This window comes from Dasypus novemcinctus, chromosome 5 (genome assembly GCF_030445035.2).
Source record: "Dasypus novemcinctus isolate mDasNov1 chromosome 5, mDasNov1.1.hap2, whole genome shotgun sequence".
Taxonomy (NCBI): Eukaryota; Metazoa; Chordata; class Mammalia; order Cingulata; family Dasypodidae; genus Dasypus; species Dasypus novemcinctus.
In genome coordinates, this window is record NC_080677.1 from 135,834,788 (window position 1) to 135,855,157 (window position 20,370).

The 20,370-nt window shown below is 39.0% G+C and overlaps 1 protein-coding gene and 1 non-coding gene across 11 annotated transcripts in view; both read left to right on the plus strand.

Annotated features, from left to right (window-relative positions):
* DPP6 (dipeptidyl peptidase like 6) overlaps positions 1-20,370 on the plus strand; it is a 1,316,366-nt gene that overhangs the window by 767,149 nt on the left and 528,847 nt on the right. For all 10 annotated transcript variants that reach the window (XM_058297586.1, XM_058297590.1, XM_058297593.1 and 7 more), the window contains one exon: positions 748-862. In XM_058297586.1, coding sequence (XP_058153569.1) covers positions 748-862 — 115 coding nt within the window. The remainder of the gene's footprint in view (positions 1-747; positions 863-20,370) is intronic.
* LOC111759634 (small nucleolar RNA SNORA72) lies at positions 3,313-3,445 on the plus strand. The gene has a single exon (XR_002793558.1). It is a non-coding gene; the product is annotated as a small nucleolar RNA SNORA72 (small nucleolar RNA).

Consider the following 20,370-nt stretch of genomic DNA (forward strand, 5'->3'; position numbering starts at 1 on the left):
AAACTGCTTCAATGTCTGATTAATTCCTAAAATTTATTCAACCATTGGCATCCTTCAGCAATATCTCCAGAGCCCCCTTACTTCTCCCCTCTGTAACAATGTGTATATAATTTCCTGGAGGATATTAAAACCTCAGTTAGGGATAGGTGATTTATGCAATCAAGATTGACTTGGGAAAAGGCTTAAAGGCGTATATGAAGAACTATGGAAGGAAGAAAAGGCTAAAGTTGATGGAGGAGACAAGTGGGTAGAACTTGATTAAAATTGGCACATAGTATTTGCTATATAAATATTTGCATTTGGTAGTCTGAAATATAAGTTAGCAGTGTGGTGGTAAATAGAGATAACGATGAGAGAGGAATTGGAGCTAATCTACTGTGCTTGGGGTTTGCTTTGATAGGGTTGAATATGTGATATGTAATGAAGGGAAAGTTCCAAGATGACCAGATCCTAGGGCTATAGACCCTAGTTTACTTTGAGGATTAGCATTAAGTTTGCACAAAAGCTATTAATATAATATCAAATTCTTTCTTGAGAAGAGATTTTTGTGATGGTTTATGAAAAAGATAGCCTGAAGCTTTTGGTCACTGAAGAGGAAAGGGTACAGAAAGCAACAGATAGTATCTTCAAAGTTGGGAATATACTCTTTTACTGTTTTATACTTTGGTTCCTGTTTTAAATGAAATTTATTTATTTGACTTATTTTGTTAACTCACTCACTTGGTTTCTCTTTCATGTTGTTTTCAGGAGCTGGTGGGGAGTAATCCTCCACAAAGAAATTGGAAAGGAATAGCGATCGCTTTGCTTGTTATCCTGGTAATCTGCTCCCTGATTGTCACCTCGGTCATACTGCTTACACCAGGTACTTATATTTGTTCTTGGAAAAGAAAGTTATTATAAGGAGGTAAAAGCATAATTTTGTCTTGCAAAGTTTTCTAAGTAACTACTTACTATGTAATTTATTTTTCCCAGGTTCTAATTCTCATTGTACCAAATGGTAAAATGATATAATATGCTTTCAAAGATAAGAGCCACTTTATTTGGAACTTGTTTTTGTAATTGTTTATTAGGTGGAAATGCTTAGCTTATAGGATCTGCTTTCTAAAATTCACAATTATTCATGCCTGAGGAACTTAAAGGCAGTGGCATTATAAATATAAGAATTTTATGTATCTCAGGAATTCATGGGTATTGTAGCAAGGATGAATTAAGAGAATTAGAATTATCAACACCACAGTACATAGTGAGTGTGAGCCAAGGATAAAGTAATTATTAGATATTATGGCTGAGACAACACTACCGTAGAACAGAGTCTGAAATCCCTTAGAGAAGCAAAGACTTACCCAAAAGTCTGTAGCAAAAACCCACAGCAAAACCTGTATGGTATGTATGTATGTATGTATATATATATAGAGAGAGAGAGAGAAATTCAAACAGAAGTGCTATAGAAGTTTAAAGGGGAGAGAGATCCTTTATGAGAAGGTTCATGGAGAAGATGATATGTGAAATGGACATTAATGGTGTGTTAAGAATTTAATAGCCAGACAAAGGAGTGGATTAGGGAGAGAAGAAAACTTTTGGCTGTAAGATAAACGTATGTATGTTATCATAGACAAACCATATGATCATAAACTATCTGTAGCTATTTTATATATTCTCATTAATATATTATATATCTATTTGTGTGCATAGAAAAAAAAATTCTCCAATCCTTATGCCATACACTGCACAGGTATTAGACTTTAAGATGGTAAAATAAAGAGCTATATTGCAATGTAAAAATGTGTGGGCAAGTTATGATGTTTGTTAAATGATTATATCAAAACTTAAATTAAAAAAGGGTAATCTGTACCTGATAGGAAAACCAGACAAAGATATCACAAGAAAACTGCAGACTAATATCACTTATAAATATGGATGTAAAAATCCTTATTAAAGTACTGACAAAATGAGTGCATCAATAAATAAAAAGGATTATACACCATGACCAAATGGAATTTATGTTAGGAATTAAAAGCTGTTTTAACATGTGAAACACCAATCAATATAATGTATCATATTAATAGAATAAAAGACAAAAATCACATGATCACTTCCATAGACACAGAAGAAGCAAATTACAAAATCCAACACCTTTTCATGATAAAACACTCAACAAACTAGGAATAGAATGGAACTTCCTCAATCTGATAAAGGGTATCTATGAAAAATCCACAGCTAATGTCATACTTAATGGTAAAAGTCTGAAAGCTTTCCTCTGAAGATCAGGAGTAAGACAAGGATATCTACTCTCACCACTTCTATTCAACATTGTACTAGAGGTACAACCCACAGCAATTAGGCAAGAAAAAGAAATAAAAGGCATTTAGATTGTAAAGGCAGAAGTACGAATACCTCTGTTCACAGATGAAATAATCTTGTATATAGAAAATAGTAAGGAATCAGTAAAAAGAAAATACTACTATGAGAAATTACTTTGGCAGGGTTGGAGGATATAAGATGAATATATAAAAATCAATTGTAGGGGAGCAGTTGTAACTCAGTGGTTGAGCTCTTTTACAGGTTCAATCCCTGATACTGCCTAAAAATTTTTTTAAAAATGAAAAAAAAAAGGAAAATCAATTGGATTTCTATACAGTAGCAATGAACAATCCAAAAATGAGATTAAGAAAATAATTCCTTAATATAAATTTCTGTAATATAAATATACAAATATTAAAATGAATAAAATACTTCAGAATAAATTTAGCAAAGAAAGTATAACACTTGTATTCTAAAAACTACAAAATTAAGGAAGACCTAAGTAAGTAGAAAAACATCCTATGTTCATGGATTAAGGGAGAAAATCTTATTAAGATGGCTATACCCCTCAAATTTATCTACAGATTCAGTGCAAACCCTATCAACATCCAAGCTTCCTTTTTTGCAGTAAGCTGATCCTAACACTCTTATGAACATGCAAAAGATTCAGAAGAGCCAAAATAATCTTGTAAAAGATTAGCAAAACTGGAAGGCTAAAAACTTACTAAAAAACAACAGTAATCAAGACAGTCTAGTACTGGCATAAAAATAGATCAGTTTAACAGAATTAAGAGTTTAGAAATAAACCCATTCATCTATGGTCAATTTTTGACAAGGGTGCTAAGTCCATTCACTGGGGAAAAATAGTCTCTTCAATAAATGGTGCTGAGACAACTGGATATCCAGATATAAAAGAATGAATTTGATTCCTACTTCATACCATATAAAAAAGTAATGGAAAATGGACCAAAAACCTAAATGTAAGGGCTACAACTATAAAAATATTAGAGGTTGTGAATATTCTTGCTGTCCTGATTTTGTGATAATCAGGGTAGGCTAAACATTTGCTATATTAGAAACCATGCATGTGTCTCCAGATCTAGTTTTTCTCCCTAGGGCTGGTTTTTAACCAAGCCTGATTTATTATATGACCATCCTGTATGGGAAATGACTAACTCAGGGTATCTTTGGCCAACCTTAAGAGATAAAACAACTACAATAACTTTGAAAATAACCAGTATTAATTTTGCAGTTATTTCTAAAGAAGGGAAAATTTGTGATTACCAGCTGTCATTAAATGAATTATAAAATTACTGTTTTATTTTCTAGGTGATTCTGATACCATTAGAAGCATGCCAGAACAGACTGGTGAAAAGTAAATCATGTAAAAATTTTCATTAATAAAGCTTGTTTTAAAAGCAAAAAAAAAAAAAAAATTAGAGGAAAACTTAGAGACAAATCTTTGTGACTTTGGAAAAGGCAACAGTTTCTTAGAAATGACAGTGAAAACAACCAAAGAAAATACAGATTAGACTTAAAATATAAAACTTTGTGTGTAGAAGGATACTATCAAAAAAGTAAAAAGACAACCCACAGAAAGAGGAAAATATCTGCAAATTATTTATCTAATAAGGGTCTATTATATTGAATGTATGAAGAAATCTTATAACTCAACAACAAAAATACAAATAACCCAATTTAAGAAATGGGTAAACCCCTCTCAATTAGAGTTAGAACAGACATCACCATCCCAGAATCCTCAGGATTGGAGAATAAAATATGGACTAGAGTGGATGTACTAGTATTCTACTGTAGACTTATTGTGATTCTAGCAATGGAAGAAATTATGTTATTGATGTGGAGACAGTGGCCACTGGTGTTGCTGAAGGCAGGGAAAGGGAAAAAGAGGTGTAATATGGGGGCATTTTCTGGACTTGGAATTGTCCTGAATGACATTGCAAAGACAGATACAGGATGTTACATACCCTGCCATAACCTACAAAATGGAGTTGGAGAGAATGTAAAATACAATATAAACTATAACCCATACTCTGTAGCAATGCTCCAAAATGTGTTCATTTGCAATAAATATACCACATTAATGAAAGAAGTTATTGATGTGGGAAAAGTGGGAGGTGTGGGGAGTGGGGTATATGGGAATCCCCTATATTTTTTTATGTAATGTTTTATGTAATCTACATATCTTTTAAAAATAAAAAAATATTTTAAAAAGTTCGTGAGGGTAAACCTGATGGCATGAGATCTAAAAAAAGATGCTTAATCACTGTATCATTATGAATCATAATTGTTCTTAGTCTTTCAATAAATTCTTTGTAAGGGGGAAAAAGGCAAAGGATTCGAAGACATTTCTTCAAAAAAATATAAATGACTAATGAATACATGAAAACATGCTAAACACCATTAATCTCTAGGGAAATGCAACTCAGTGCCACACTGTGATACTAGTTCACACTGGGATAGCTATAATGGAGGAGGGGAGGAAATTAACAAGTGTTGGAGAGGCTGTGGAGAAATTGGAACCTGTGCACATTATAGTGGGAATGTAAAATTGTACAACCTCTGTGGAAACAGTTTGGCAGTTCCTCAAAAACTTAAACACAGTGTTGACATATGATCCAGGAATTCTATTCCCAAGAAAATTGAAAGCATGTGCTCATACAAAAACTTGCACATGAATCTTCATAGCAGCATTATTCGTACTAGCCAAAGAGTGAAAACAATTCAATTGTCTGTCACCTGATGAACAGATGAACTAATGTGGTATATCCACATGTTTGAATAGTATTTGTGAACAGGAATGAGGTACTAATACATGCTACAACATGGAGGAACCTTGGAAACATTATCCTCAGAGAAAGAGCCAGTCATAAAAGACCATATCTTATATGATTCAATTTATATGAAATATCCAGAATAGAAAAATCTTTAGAGAAAGAAAGTTAATTAATGATTGCCAGGGATTGGGGGAATAGAGAAATGGGAGGTAACCTCCAAAAGATGTGTGATTTATTTTTGGGGTGGTGAAAATATTCAGGAATATGATAGTGGCGCTGGTCGCACAACTCTGTGAACATACTAAAACTCACCTAATCGTACACTTTAAAAGGGTGAGGGAGCAGATGTGGCTGAGTGGTTGAGCACTGGCTTCCCATGTACAAGGTCCCAGGTTCAATTCCTCAAAAACAAATAAACATGAAAGAACAACAATAAAAAGACCAGCAAATTCTGGACATTTTTGTATCGAGGTGCCATAAAAACTTGCCTAATGTTGAAGAAGTTTCAGTAATAATTCTTCAAAAAAAAAAAAAGCATTGTAGCCTCTTTTTAGAGTGAGCTTTATTAATAGTTCAGAGTTGCCTGAAATTTTTGGATGCAGGATTCCATATTGTATAACTGACTGAATAGTAAAAATGAACTAAGATTTGTTGAAACACAATTGAGGGAAGCAGATGTGGCTCACTGGGCTCCTCCACCACATGGGAGGTCACTGGTTTGGGTCCTGGTGCCTCCCAAAGAAGACAGCGAGCTGGTGCAATGGGCAGGCACGGTGAGCTGATGCAACGAGATGACACAACAAGAGACATGGGGAGGAAGAACAGAAGGAGAGACATAACAAAGCAGGGAGCAGAGGTGGCTCAAGCGATTAGGTACCTCCCTTCTACATTGGAGGTCCCAGGTTCAGCTCCCAGTGCCTCCTAAAAAAACAAGGAAGACAACAGACACAGCAATTGGAAAACAACAAGGGGGTGGGGAGAAATAAATTAATTAATCTAAAAAAAAAAAAAAAGAAATCCAGTTGAGCAGCACTGAGAGGAATTGGGAATTAGTAAAGACAAATACTTGTTTTGTAATTATGATCATGATGATTTAACTTTGGTAAGGGCTTTAGCAATACATATTTTTTTTTAAATAAAGATTTTTAAAATTTCTCTCCCCTTCCCTGCCCCCCCCACCCCGGTTGTCTGCTCTCTGTGTCCATTCGCTGTGTGTCCTTCTTTGTCTCCTTGTATTCTTGCCAGCGGCACCAGGAATCTGTGTTTCTTTTTGTTGCATCATCTTGTTGTGTCAGCTCTCGTGGCGCCACTCCTGGGCAGACTGCACTTTCTTCATGCTGGGCGGCTCTCCTTCCAGGGCACAGTCCTTGTCCTTGGGGTTCCCCTACCTGGGGGACACCCCTGCGTGTCACGGCACCCCTTGTGTGCATCAGCACTGCACGTGGGCCAGCTCACCACACCGGTCAGGAGGCCCTGGGTTTGAACCCTGGACCTCCCATGTGGTAGGTGGATGCCCCATCTGTTGAGTCAAATCTGCTTCCCAGCAATATATATTTTTAATTAGTATAAAGGAAATCAGGCCTCTGTCACAATCTGTGGAGTGTGTTTCCTACCTTTGCCTTTCTTTGAATAGAACTGAACTTTTTGTCAGAAATTGATTATTGAAGATTTACTTTTGTGATTGTCCAACACTCCTTTGCCAAACTCAAGTTTTCTAAGAGAACTCTCCCTCCTGTCCTTTCTTTCTCACAGGGAATCATGCCAACCCTTTTCAAATGCAGCCATTAATCCTGAAAAGTATTTTATATTCAGTTGCTGTGCAGTGGGGGCTTTCACAGCAGCATCCCTTCTATAATACATAGAGAATATAGTCATTGTACGCCATTATCTCTGAATGCTGGTGGAAGTTGTCAGGGGCAACAACAATGAGGTATTAAATCACTGAATTCCAGACCTAGCTTTGAAGGGGGGATTTTCATTTATTCTTCTGCTAAAATAAAGGTTCGGTTGAGTACTACCTTTTGGTATATTTGACTTCCATACTCAGAATGTATTTCTCTTAAGCTGTGTTGTTTTCAGGGGCTGTGTGTCCTAAGTTTGGTCTATCAGGCATCCTATTTAAAGAGTATATGTCATCCTGCCATGAGTTCCCATCCTGAGCTTTCTTCATCCTCTCTCCTGAGGTACAGCAGTGGCTTTTGTTTTGTCATTCAAAATTATGTCAGGCAGAGGAGGATGTCAAATCATTAAGCCAACCCACTGGAGCTTCAGAGCTTTCTCAAATTCACAAATATGCAGAGCTTCCTAGCATCAAACAATAGTGTCTATCAAGTAATCAAACTTTAATGAACCCCTATTAGGAGCTGAGAGCCTGGTGTTGGGTAATCTATGGAAAAATAAAATATAAATGCTTTCCATGAGAGCTTGTAGTCTAAACAGACAAAGCATACGTAAGGAGAATTTCAATGTAATATAATAATATGAGGACATGAAAAGTTATAAGGCAGGGCTTGAAGTTTGTACCCCAGTTTAGACCTACTCTTAACTTTAATCTGCATGCCTTTGGGGCGTGAAAACTTTGTAAGTAGAATCTATTAAAAGTGTTATTTATTTTTTTTAAGATTTATTTTTTTAAATTTATTTCTCTCCCCTTATCCCTCTGCCCCCAGTTGTCTGCTCTCTGTGTCCATTCACTGTATGTTCTTCTGTGACCGCTTCTATCCTTATCAGTGGCACCGGGAATCTGTATTTCTTTTTGTTGCGTCATCATGTTGTGTCAGCTCTCCGTGTGTGCAGTGCCATTCTTGGGCAAGCTGCACTTTCTTTCGCGCTGGGCGGCTCTTCTTACGGGGCGCTCTCCTTGCGCATGGGGCTTCCCTATGTAGGGGACACCCCTGCGTGGCAGGGCACTCCTTGCGAGCATCAGCACTGCACATGGGCCAGCTGCACACGGGTCAAGGAGGCCTGGGGTTTGAACCGCAGACCTCCCATGTGGTAGGTGGACGTCCTTTCCATTGGGCCAAGTCCACTTCCCTAAAAGTGTTATTTTCCTTACCTTGTATTTTAGTTTGCTGAAGAGCTGCTCATGCAAAGTGTTGGCATTTATAAAGGGGATTTATTTGGGGTAAAAGCTTACATTTCCAAGGCCATGAATAGTCCAACTTAAGGTACCGTAAGAGGTGCTTTCTCACCCAAGTCAGCTGCCAATTGTTGAAGTAAGATGGCGGGCCATCGCCGCCTCGTGTCTGCCTTCCCCTCTAGACTCTACTGTCTCCCGGAACTCGGCTTGGGCAAGCAGGCCTAGGGCTTTCTTACCAGACCTCTTCACACTCGGCTGCTCTGCTTTCTTCCTGATTTCAGCTACAAGTGCTCAGGCAAATGGCTCATCTCTCCCCCAGGCTTTGGCTGCCGGAGCAGTGAGTCACACCTCACTGACAAGGTTGCTGATACTCACAGGAGCAGACCAGCCCACACACATAATCTTTCTCTTTTGGGGATTCATAAAGTAATTTCAGACTGCCACTCCATGGGGACTGAGTGGGGGTGGGCATTAATCCGGATTACTGGAGTCCCTTTTGAGCAGGAGAAATGCAACCATAGTAAGAGTAAGCTATGGGGAGGAGCCGGAAGCAGGAAGCCCGTGGAACCCAGAAGAGAAAGGCACAGAGGCAACGAGGTAAAGGAACTCCAGGAGTTGTGGCATGCCAGCACCAACCACAGGCTGCATACACTAGGAGGAAACAAGCCTTTCTTTTTTTTTTTTTTTTTTAAACTTTTTTTTTTTTACTTTTGTTTCACTATTTTTTTTAATGTTACATTAAAAAAATATGAGGTCCCCATATACCCTCCACCCCCCTCACCGCACTCTTCCCCCCTCACCCCACTCCTCCCCCCATGACAACAACCTCCTCCATCATCATGAGACATTCCTTGCATTTGGTGAATACATCTCTGAGCACCGCTGCACCTCATGGTCAGTGGTCCACATCATAGCCCACACTCTCCCACAGTCTACCTGGTAGGCCATGGGAGGACATACAATGTCCGATAACTGTCCCTGCAGCACCACCCAGGACAACTCCAAGTCCCAAAAACGCCCCCACATCACATCTCTTTCTCCCACTCCCTACCCCCAGCAGCCACCATGGCCACTTTCTCCACACCAATGCCACATTTTCGTCAATTACTAATCACAATAGTTCATGAATAGAATATCAGTAAGTCCACTCTAATCCATATTCTATTCCTCCATCCTGTGGACCTTAGAATGGTTATGTCTACTCCACATCTATATCAAGAGGGGGCTTAGATTCCACATGGATGCTGGATGCACTTCTCCTGCTCTCAGTTGCAGGCACTCTTGGCTCCCTGGTGTGGTGGTTGACCTTCTTCACCTCCATGTTAACTGAGTGGGGTAAGTCTAATAACAGAGAGTGTAGGAGTTGCAAGTCTGTTGAGGCTCAGGGCCTGGCTATCACATGGTCAGTCCAGAGATTCAGGTCCCCTGGGTATACATTAAACCCCAGCACCAACTACAGTTCCAGTAAAAGTAACAGGAGAGGCTTGTGGACAAAGATCACATCTGAGTCCAGCTCCATCACACAGAAACACAAACTCCAAAGTAGGGCCAACTGACATGGCACTGAACTCCATCTGCCATGACCATAGAACCTGTGGGTCTCTGTAGCCCTCAGAAGAACCAATACCTGGGGTTGTATCTACTTTATCTGTCTCTAGGACTCTGCTCAGGTGTGCATAAGGGCAACCCCTCTGATAACCTCCCGGTTCTTTTTAGCAAGCCTTTTAACCTTCGGAACAATGAGACAGTAAATTCTCCTCGTCTAAGCTACTGCGCTGTGGGCGTTTGTCTGGGCAGCCATGCACACTAAGACAGAAGGCTGGTCAAGGGCCTCATGAGTTGTACAGATAACTGAAAGGTGGCCTACAGGACTGAGAACATCCCCAAGGGCGGGAGCGCCTCCTCTTTTTTTTTTTTTTAAAGATTTATTTATTTATTTCTCTCCCTTCCCCCCCCACCTTGTTCTCTCTGTCTATTTGCTGCATCTTCTTTGTCCGCTTCTGTTGTCGTCAGTGGCACAGAAATCTGTGTTTCCCTTTCTGTGTCATCTTGTTATGTCAGCTCTCTGTGTGTGCGGCGCCATTCCTGGGCAGGCTGCACTTTCTTCCGCGCTGGGCGGCTCTCCTTATAGGGTACACTCCTTGCACGTGGGGCTCCCCTATGCGGGGGACACCCCTGTGTGGCAGGACATACCTTGCGCGCATCAGCACTGCGCATGGGCCAGCTGCACACGGGTCAAGGAGGCCCGGGGTTTGAACCGCTTGATGAGAGGCTAAATTCAGCCCCTTAGAATAGAGTCATCACACTAGTAAATAACACTTGACGTGTTTGCAGGTAGTCTTTGGGTGCACTCCTGTAGCATATTATTAGGCTTCCTATCCAGCTTTGCTGCCATATTGACAGATTTTAGTTAGAAATTATGTGCTTAAAAAAAAAATCTTTTTCAAGTACTATCTGTTTCCAGTCTTTTCTTCTGGTTTATTGTAACTCAGATTATAGTACCTACTTACCTGAAACTTACAGCTTATAGTACAGTACTTACCTGAAAAATCCATTCTGAATTAATTGAAAAATTGTTCCTAGTACATGTGGGTCCACTTTTCAGCTTTGGTAGAAGAATCTGATGAACCCATGATGGAATATTATTTTAATGGCTCAGGATCTTGAAGGGCCTTATGGTAATCATTCTGAACAACAAGTCTCCTTGTTCTGTCGTGCAGTCTAATTATCATCAGTTATGCACAATTTATGTATTAAAAATCAAATGAAAAGCATTTAAGGCAATCTTAGTTCCAAAGGAATTAGTCAGATGAGAATGTGTCCTTTTCAGTTTTGTCATTCATTTCTCCCTTGCTAGTCTGTGCTCTTTTCTAAATTTCTCCTTGGAATAATAGACTCAAAGTTACCTTTTATTTTATTTTCAGATATTAAATAAGTGTCTACGATAGGTCACACACAGCATTTGCTATTCTTTGGCAGCTACAATTCTTGCATTTCTAATGAAAAAGACTCTAATAGTCTCTAGTGCCACAATTATTGTTGTGGGAGTTGAAAAATCCAGAAGGATCATATTTGCATTACAATAAACCCTGACATTTGACTCCTACAGATTTTCACATTAGAGAGGATGGACAGCGATTTGTGATAGAAAACACTAGAACACATTGAGACTGTATGTAAATGAAAAGCCTTGGATATTTGAAGGTCACATTGAAGGTAGACTTTAGGCCAAGGCTAGGCATGGGCTATCAGAACAGGAGTCTTACTAGTCTTTTAGGTAGGAGTATAACATGCAGAGTATTTTTTATGGGATTGGGATTGAGATCTCATCCCTGTTTTATTATAATTGTAATATCTGTGCCAGAAATGCTAGCCCCCAGTTCATCCTTTTAAACTTCTGGAACAAATTATTTTAAAACATTTTATTAAAGAATAACATAAATATAGGATATGTGTATATATATATATATGTATATACACAACAATATACAGAATACCCCCACACATATACAGTATTGATGAATTTTCAAAAACTAAACATGCTCCTGAAAGCAGCACCCAGATCAAAAAACAATGTATTCAGCATCCCCAAAGCACCCTTCATGCCCTTTCTTGTGACTACTCCCCTGAAAGGGTCATCTGATTTCTAACATCATAGAATAATTTAGCTAGGTTTTATACTTTTTACATTTATATTATAAACGTAATCAGAGAGTGTACCCACTTTTGTACTTGGGCCTTTTTTTCAATATAATGTGAGATTCATTGCTCTATTTTAGATTGTTTTGGAACCAGGTTTTAATGGTGATGGATTATCTCATCATAAGGTGCCACATGATCCTTATGAAAACTGCAAAATAGTTTAACAGTAATTGAATTAATTTTGTGTGCATTATAACAAGGACCCATATACTGTATTGTTGGGGTTTTTTTTGTCTTCTAGAAATAAGATGGTTTGTCCCATCTCTTCTAGGCCATTTTATCTCTGTTCTCCTTCCCACATTTAACACATCCCCCAAATCTGTTCTTGTCACATTTCATTTATTATCAATTAACTATGACACAAGTGTCTTATCAGAGGCACAGGTTACTTGAGTAGGTCCCTGACATTGTTCAGTTGTACTTGAACCAATTGTGGTTACCTTTCCTAGGTTTCTTTGCTCCTCTTCAGACACAACAGCCATTTGCCTGATTGGGGTGAGTGGCATCTACTCTGGTCATAAAATAGATTTGATTTTGCTGTTGTTATTGTTTCTGAATAAAGCTAATTTGTTAATACTAATTAGGGCCAAGTGCTATAAATTATTTTTATTATGGTAGTTCAGAATAGGCGAGAGATCAGTGAAGATAAGAAGCATTTGTGGTAGGCTTCATGGAGTATAAGAAATTTGATTGGAGACTTTAAAAGACAGAGCTGATAGAGATGGAAAGGAAGAAGAGAGGAAAGATCCCCATGAGCCATAGTATGCCTGGAGTACTCTCTGGACAGAAGAAGGCCTGGCCTGGTAGGCAGGGAGGAGCATGATGGGGAGCCAGGAGTTAGGGGGTGATATCAGACCAGAGAGCCTGGGATAGCAATGTATGGAACTGTGATTTTAAAGGCAGTTAAAATGCCTTTAAGTCATAGCCCTTTTTAGAATCTGATGGAAACTATAAATCATCTTATTACTAGAGGGAAAATGAAAGAGCTTATATGTCTACATAAAACTTTGGATACATTTTTAGGAAGTCATGGACCTGGTAGAGCCCATCCCTGAACCTCTTGAGGGATCTGCTTGAATGTTTATCCAAAATTCATGTTACAGTGTATCAGTCTGAGTACTACTTTCTGCAAGTAACCAAACAACTAACTGAAATGGTCAAACTGTAGGTGTTGGTATCTTTCACAGAACAAAGAATCTAGATTGTAGCCAGTTCCAGAACAATGTAGTAGCTCAAAGATATCATCAAGGACCCGGCTGGCACCATCTTTCTCTGCTGCTGTCAATAGAATGCTGGCAAAATGGTGGCAACAGCTTCAGACATCACCTGAAGAAAGGGAAAAAAAGGATGGTTGCAGAGACGTGAACGAAAAGATGGTCACAGAATTTGCCTCATATATCTATATCTTTATCATGGAGGAAAATATTTCCTGGAAATTAACCAGGAGACAGTTAATTTGCTGTAACTATTGCATGGCCAGCCTTAGCTGAAAGGGGGACTGGGAAACAATTATCTACCATTTTAAGCCTTATCTGTGGGAGTCTTGCTCTGCTGAATTGGAAGAAGTCTGAGAAGAAATGGCTTTGGGAAGCAGCCTGCAATTTCTGCCACAAAAAGCAAGACCTTTTGATTTATGAAATGCTTTAAGAGTGCGGCCCACATTCCTTGAACTTGAACAGTGAGTTTGAATCAGGCTTTAAATTGAAAGAAATCTGAAAAAAGGGATTTTTGACAGATTCTCATAAAAGAAAGGATTAGTTTACACTACTTACTAATCTTATAGTTAGTTGTAAACTTCCAGAGGACTGAGAATTGGCTCCCTAGATACATCTTAACAGTCTCTCTTTTGGCTTTCCCCCATTAATTCTAGGAGGACGGTTCACTGCATCTTGCTTATTTATTGCATCTTTACACTAAAGAGCCATTTATCTAAAGGATAGTGAGAGATGCTTATTATCCATGCTTGCTTTAATATTATAAGATAAGGCAAATGTGTGTACATATTTATCCATAAAGTGGCACTTTTAAAAAGTATGGCTACATTATAAATCCAGTTTTAAAGGTACAGTTGTATATAAACCATGGAAAGGAACAAATCATATCCTGACAACCTGTTTTCTTCTGTAGTCTATTGCCTGGTTTAGATGAGAACCTTTTGGTAAATTTCAAATGAATTTTGTGTACCCTGTGTTCCAAGGGGTGGGCTGATTTAGTGGTCACTATTTGGGGGAAGACTCTGCCCAGTCAGTAACCAAAAACTGCACTCAGGGGTCAAAGTTGAGTTATCAGGTCTGGCAGTTTCATATTATTTATGAATTCCAAAAATAGATATTGGATTATGTTTGTAAATTGGTCTGCTCCTAAGGGCATATTAGATAGTATTAGATTAAGAGGTTTCACTTTTACTTGATTAAACTAAGATTGGGGCATTGATTCAGCCACGTCAGTAGGACATTGAGTCCCTACCCCCCTTGGTGGGTGAACACTGACATAGAAGTAAATGCATAGAGATGGAGAATACAGAGGAAGAGAGACAGCTCATTAGACAGGATTCTGCCACCCCTGGAAGAGAGCCTGATAGTCTGTAGTTTACCTTGTGAAGAGAACAGAGCAGCTGAACCCAGAAAGAAATGAGCCCCAGGAAGAGAGATGAGCCTTTTGCCAGCCCGAAGCTGAGACCAGAAGAAGCTGGGACCACAGAGCCCCAGAAGGGAAGAAGGAAAGCTGAACCCTCTTGGATGTCACCTGCCATCTTGCATCAACATGTGCGCTGAGTGAGAAAGTAACTTTTATGTTACTTTGAGTTGGACTCTTTAGGGCCTTGTGACTGTAAGCTTCTACCCCAAATAAATACCCTTTATAAAAAGTTAACAGATTTCTGGTATTTTGCATCAGCACCCCTTTGGCCAACTAATACACCAGGTCTGGGTCAGGAACGTAGAAATCTATGATATAGTAATATCAGAGAACTAGAGCGGAAATTGAATTAGGTCAGGGCACTAAGAGGATTAAACCCTGGCTCAAATTGTACCCACTTTATCTTTGAAGCAGAACTTTTACCTTAAGCCATGATTGCACAACTGCCTAAGGCTTTGGTAGCTACAATGTATATACACATTTTCTTGGCTTGTTAGTTCACATCGCCCAAGTGGCAAATTCTTCCTGAATTACCTGGATGCTTCTAAATGAGATATTAAAATTTCTAGAAATTAGGTTGTGATAATTTATAGACCCTCAAATTTCATCCATCTCTCTTCTTGCTTTTTCCTTATTCATATTTTTTATATCCTTTTTTTTTTGCCACATTGAGTAAATATATGATTTTTTTTGTCTTTATTTTTTTAATGTTAATTATATATATGATTATTGAGTCCTCAGATAATGCCCTCTTAAGTATGGATTAGTTGAGAATGGGAGAAAAGACCTGGAGGAGTGTGATGGGCTGACAAATGCCCCACTGCTAAGAGGCCACAGTCTTGATCCCTGGAACCTATTCATGTTACTTTAAATGGCAAAAAAGGAAAAAGGGTATTTGCAGGTATGAATAAGCATCTTAAGATGGATATATTATCTGAGTTTATCTGGATGGACCCCAAATGAAGTCACATGTGTCCTTTTAAGCAGAAGGCAGAGAGAGATTTGACAGAGACCAAAGAGGAGAAGGCAATATGACCACGGAGGCAGGGATTAGATGATGCAACCACATAACCAAGTAATGGTGTCAGCCACCAGAAGCTGCCAACATTTTGATTTTGACCCAGTGAAACTAATTTCAGACATCTGACCCCCTGAACTGTGGGAGAATCAATCTGGGTGGTTGCTATAGCAGCCTCAGGGAACAAGGGGGACCAACACAAGGGGAATTTTACAGTGGCCCTATCTTACAGGCAGTCATGCACGTGAATTTGTGGTGAGACCAGAACTTGAAAGTGATGTGGCTGGCACTATTGGGGCTGTGCAATAGCAGATGGCCATGTCTTGTGCCTTTGCTTACCACTTTTCTTGTTCACTCATAGCCAGGAAGCCGTGCAGTGCTCTTTTTCTCTCATTTCTCTGACAGTTCTTAGTTTCAAATTTGGGTTATTTATCATCCCCACTACCTGGAAAGGAATTTACATTCACTCTCATGAGGATATGGGCTGGTGTTTTGTAAATTTTGAGAGGAAAATCAATATCATTCTTCAGTACTGAGTTAATTGTTAATTATTATTTAACTGGTATAAACTCTACGTACAGTTCCTATAAAATTAACAGAAACAGGCAAATTAAACCAATCAACAAAGCTGATAAAATTCAAATGAAAAAATACATTTTATGTGACAGATGATGAATTTTAAAATTAACCCCTTAAAATATGTGTCTATATATATATGCTATTGTGACACAGGATTTTGGACAGAATTTGTCTACCCTGCCATGCGCTGGGTGAAGAATTGTTTCACTTGCCAATTTCTCTACTGGACACCTTTTGTTCCTACTGCAAACTGTGTGGTCATTTGGAAAGATTAAAGTAATTGCACTTGGCGTTGGTGCATTGTGATGATACATTCTAGCTCAGGCACTAACATTGGGTTTGAGTGTGTGCTTATGACCAAATATAATTATTAATTTTTATCACATAAGTAAAAATATGGAAATAGGCAAAATAAATAGTAAAAAACATTAAATTAACAAGAACCCAAATAAAATAATTATTTGTTTATATCTTCAATTCTACAACCAGTCCTCTGATAGCATTCTTTTTTTTTTTTTAAAGATTTATTTATTTATTTTTAATTCTCCCCCCTCCCCCGGTTGTCTGTTCTCTGTGTCTATTTGCTGCGGTCTTGTTTCTTTGTCCGCTTCTGTTGTTGTCAGCTGCATGGGAAGTGTGGGCGGCGCCATTCCTGGGCAGGCTGCACCCCCCTTCGGGCTGGGCGGCTCTCCCTACGGGGCACACTCCCCGCGTGTGGGACACCCCTGCGTGGCATGGCACTCCTTGCGCGCATCAGCACTGCGCATGGGCCAGCCCCACATGGTCAAGGAGGCCCGGGGTCTGAACCGCGGACCTCCCATGTGGTAGACGGACGCCCCAACCACTGGGCCAAGTCCGTCTCCCCTGATAGCATTCTTTTAAACCATTTCTGATTCAGTTCTTCTGGTATTTATTCCTATAATTCTTTTTTCTTAGTATCTTTAAAAAATATATTTAAATTTTATTTTCAAAATATGTATATTTATGTATATTTTTTAAAGATACCTAGATTACACAAAATGCTACAGAAAAAAATATAATGGATTCCCATATGCCCCACTTCCCACACCTTCCACCCTTCCCCACATTAACACCTTCCCTAATCAGTGTGGTACAGTCACTGCAAATGATGAACACATTTGGAGCATTGCCACTAAGCATAGATTAAAGTTTACATTGTAGTCTACACTCTCTCCCACTCAATTCTGTAGGTTATGGCAGGATATATAATGTTCTGCATCTGTCCCTGCAATGTCATTCAGGACCATTCCAAGTCCCTAAAATGTCCCCATATTACACCTCTTTTTCCCTCTCCCTGCCTTCAGCACCTTCAGTGGCCACTGTCTCCACATCAATGATATAATTTCTTCCATTGCTAGAATCACAGTAAGTCTATAGTAGAATACCAGTAAATCTATTCTAGTCCTTATTTTATTCCCAATTCTGAAGATTCTGGGATGGTGATGCCCACTCCACCTCTAACTCAGAGGAGGCCTCCATCCCACATGGCTGATGGTTGGGATTCTCTTGCTTGCAGTTGTAGACTCTCTCGGGTCTGTGGTATGGTGGTTGTCCATCCTCACCTCCTTGTTGTCCTGGGTGAGTCCAATGAACTGGAGAGTAGATGCTGCAACTCCGCTGAGGCTCAGGGCCCAGCTGACACATGGACAATACAAAGATTCAAGTCTCTTAGACATACACCTACCAGCTCCAGCACCAACCATAGGTTCAAATAGGAGGGACAGAAGAGGGATGTGTAGAGAAGTCACAACTGAGTCCAACTCTGTCACATTTGGGAGCACAGACTTCAAAGAAGGGCCCACTGGCAAGGCACCAAACTCCGGAGCTATCTGCCATAACCGTAGGACCTGGGTGTTTCTAGAGCCCCCAGGAGCCCTAGTATTTGGGGTAGTATCTACTACAAGTTACTCAGTTAACACAAAATAATAACTACAACAATAAATCCACTCTGATCAGCAGTTACAATCCCCCCTTATTTTTGTTCATTCTTCAATTTTGAGGGATTTGGGATGATGTCAACTCTGACTACTTCAGGTTCAGAAGGGACATAGATATTATGGGGCAGAGGAATGGAGTTGTGCTGGTAGTTGAAGACCTTCCTTGCTTTGGGGTGGGGTTGTCCATCATCATCATCACGAACAAAACAATGTTTCCTTTGAACTATAAGTTAAGACTGTCACGTGGCCACTTTGGGCTTCTCATGCCTCTGAATCAAAACACTGTACTGGCTGAGATTATTGATCCTGACTATCAAAGGAAATAGGACTACGCCCACACAATGGAAGTAAAGAAGAGTTTGTATGGATTACAGGAAACCCCCTAGCATGTCTCTTAGTACTACCATGCCCTGTGATTAAAGTCAATGGAAAATTGCAACAACCCAATCCAAGTAGGTTTAACAATGGTCCAGAATCTTCAGGAATGAAAGTTTAGTTTAAGTCACCCCACCAAGCAAAGAATCATGGCCAGCTGAGGTGCTTGGGAGGATAAAGGGAACATGGAATGTGTAGTGGAAGAAGGTAATGTTAAACACCAACATCGACCACTTGACAGTTACAGAAATGAGGACTATAATTGTCATGAATATTTCTTCCTTGTTTTGTTATGAGTATGTTTGAATATGTACATAAAAGTGAATATCTTTGTTTTCTTCCCTAACCTTCACCCTTATCATATGACATAAGTTGTATTGGTTTCATGTCATAGTATTTAAGGATGTCAAGTTTAAGAGTGAATATTACCCAAGGACTCACACTGTATTCTTGAGTGAATTTGTGTGTTTCCAGTTATAAGCAGGATGGTTGAGTATTGCTAGGTAGACATGTATGTGTTATTGTTTTTATTTAGGGACTAAATATGGTTCAAGGTGATGTGTATGGCTGCCAAGTTGACAAGGATGGACTGTGATGGTTAGGTTAATGTGTCAACTCAGCCAGGTAATAGTTCACAGTTGTTTGGTCAAACAAGCAATGGGATAATAGCAATACAAGGGCATATCTTGAACTTTAGTGAACAGTGAGTTGATTGCATAGATGACTGTTTACATTTATAATTAACTGAGGAGATTGCCATCAGCAATGAGTGACATGTCATCCAATCACTTTGCCTTAAAAGGAGAAGTGATTTCAGCCTTCAGAGAGAGAATTCCCATCTCTACTTTGGACAGCCAGTGTTTCCTGGGGAACTCATCAAGGACCTTTATCGGAGCCCCTGACTTGCAGCCTGCCCTACAGAATTTAGACTTGCCCATCTCCATAGTTGCATGAGACAATTATATAAAATCTCATACTATTTACATATATTTCCTGTCAGTTCTGTTTCCGTAGAAAACCTTGATTAATACAGGGTCCACTTCATTCTTTTGGATATGGATATCCAGTTCTCCCAGCACCATTTGTGGAAGAGACTATTCTGTCTCAGTTGACTAAATGGGCAGCCTTGTCAAATATCGGTTGGACATAGATGTGAGGGTCTATTTTTGACCTCTCAGTTTGATTCTAATAGTCAATTTGTCTATCCTTGTGCAAATACTATGCTGTTTTGACTGCTGTAGCTTTGTAATATGCTTTAAAGTCAGGTATTGTGAGTCCTCCAACTTTGTTGTTTCTTTTACAAGATGTTTTTTGGCTATTCAGGACCCTTTATCTTTCTACATAAATTTGATCATTGGCTTTTTCATTTCTGCAAAAAAAGACTGTTGGAATTTTTATTGGTATTGTGTTGAATCTGTAAATTAATTTGCATAGAATTGACATCAAGATTTATTCTTCTGACCCATGAACGAGGAATGCCCTTTCATTTATTTAGCTCTTCTTTGACTTCTTTAGTAAAGTTTTGTGGTTTTCTGTGTACAAGTTCTTTACATTCTTAGTTAAATTTATTACTAGATATTTGATTCTTTTAGTTGCTATTGTAAATAGAGTTTTTTCTTGATTTGCTTCTCAGATTGCTCAAACACAAGGACGTTTAGAAAGACTACAGAATAAAAAGTCGATATGCAGATATTAAATGTGTTTTTACACATAAGCAAGTGTCACAGTATGATACATACTATAAAATAGATGAACCTTGATAAGATTATGCTAAGTGAAAGAAGCTAGTCACAAAGGACCACATATTGTATGATTCCTTTTATATGAAATATCCAGAATAGCCAAATCTACCAAGATAGAAAGTTGGTTATTGGTTGCCTACGGCTGGGGGTGTGTGGACATAAGTGTGGGGATGAGGAGTAAGTG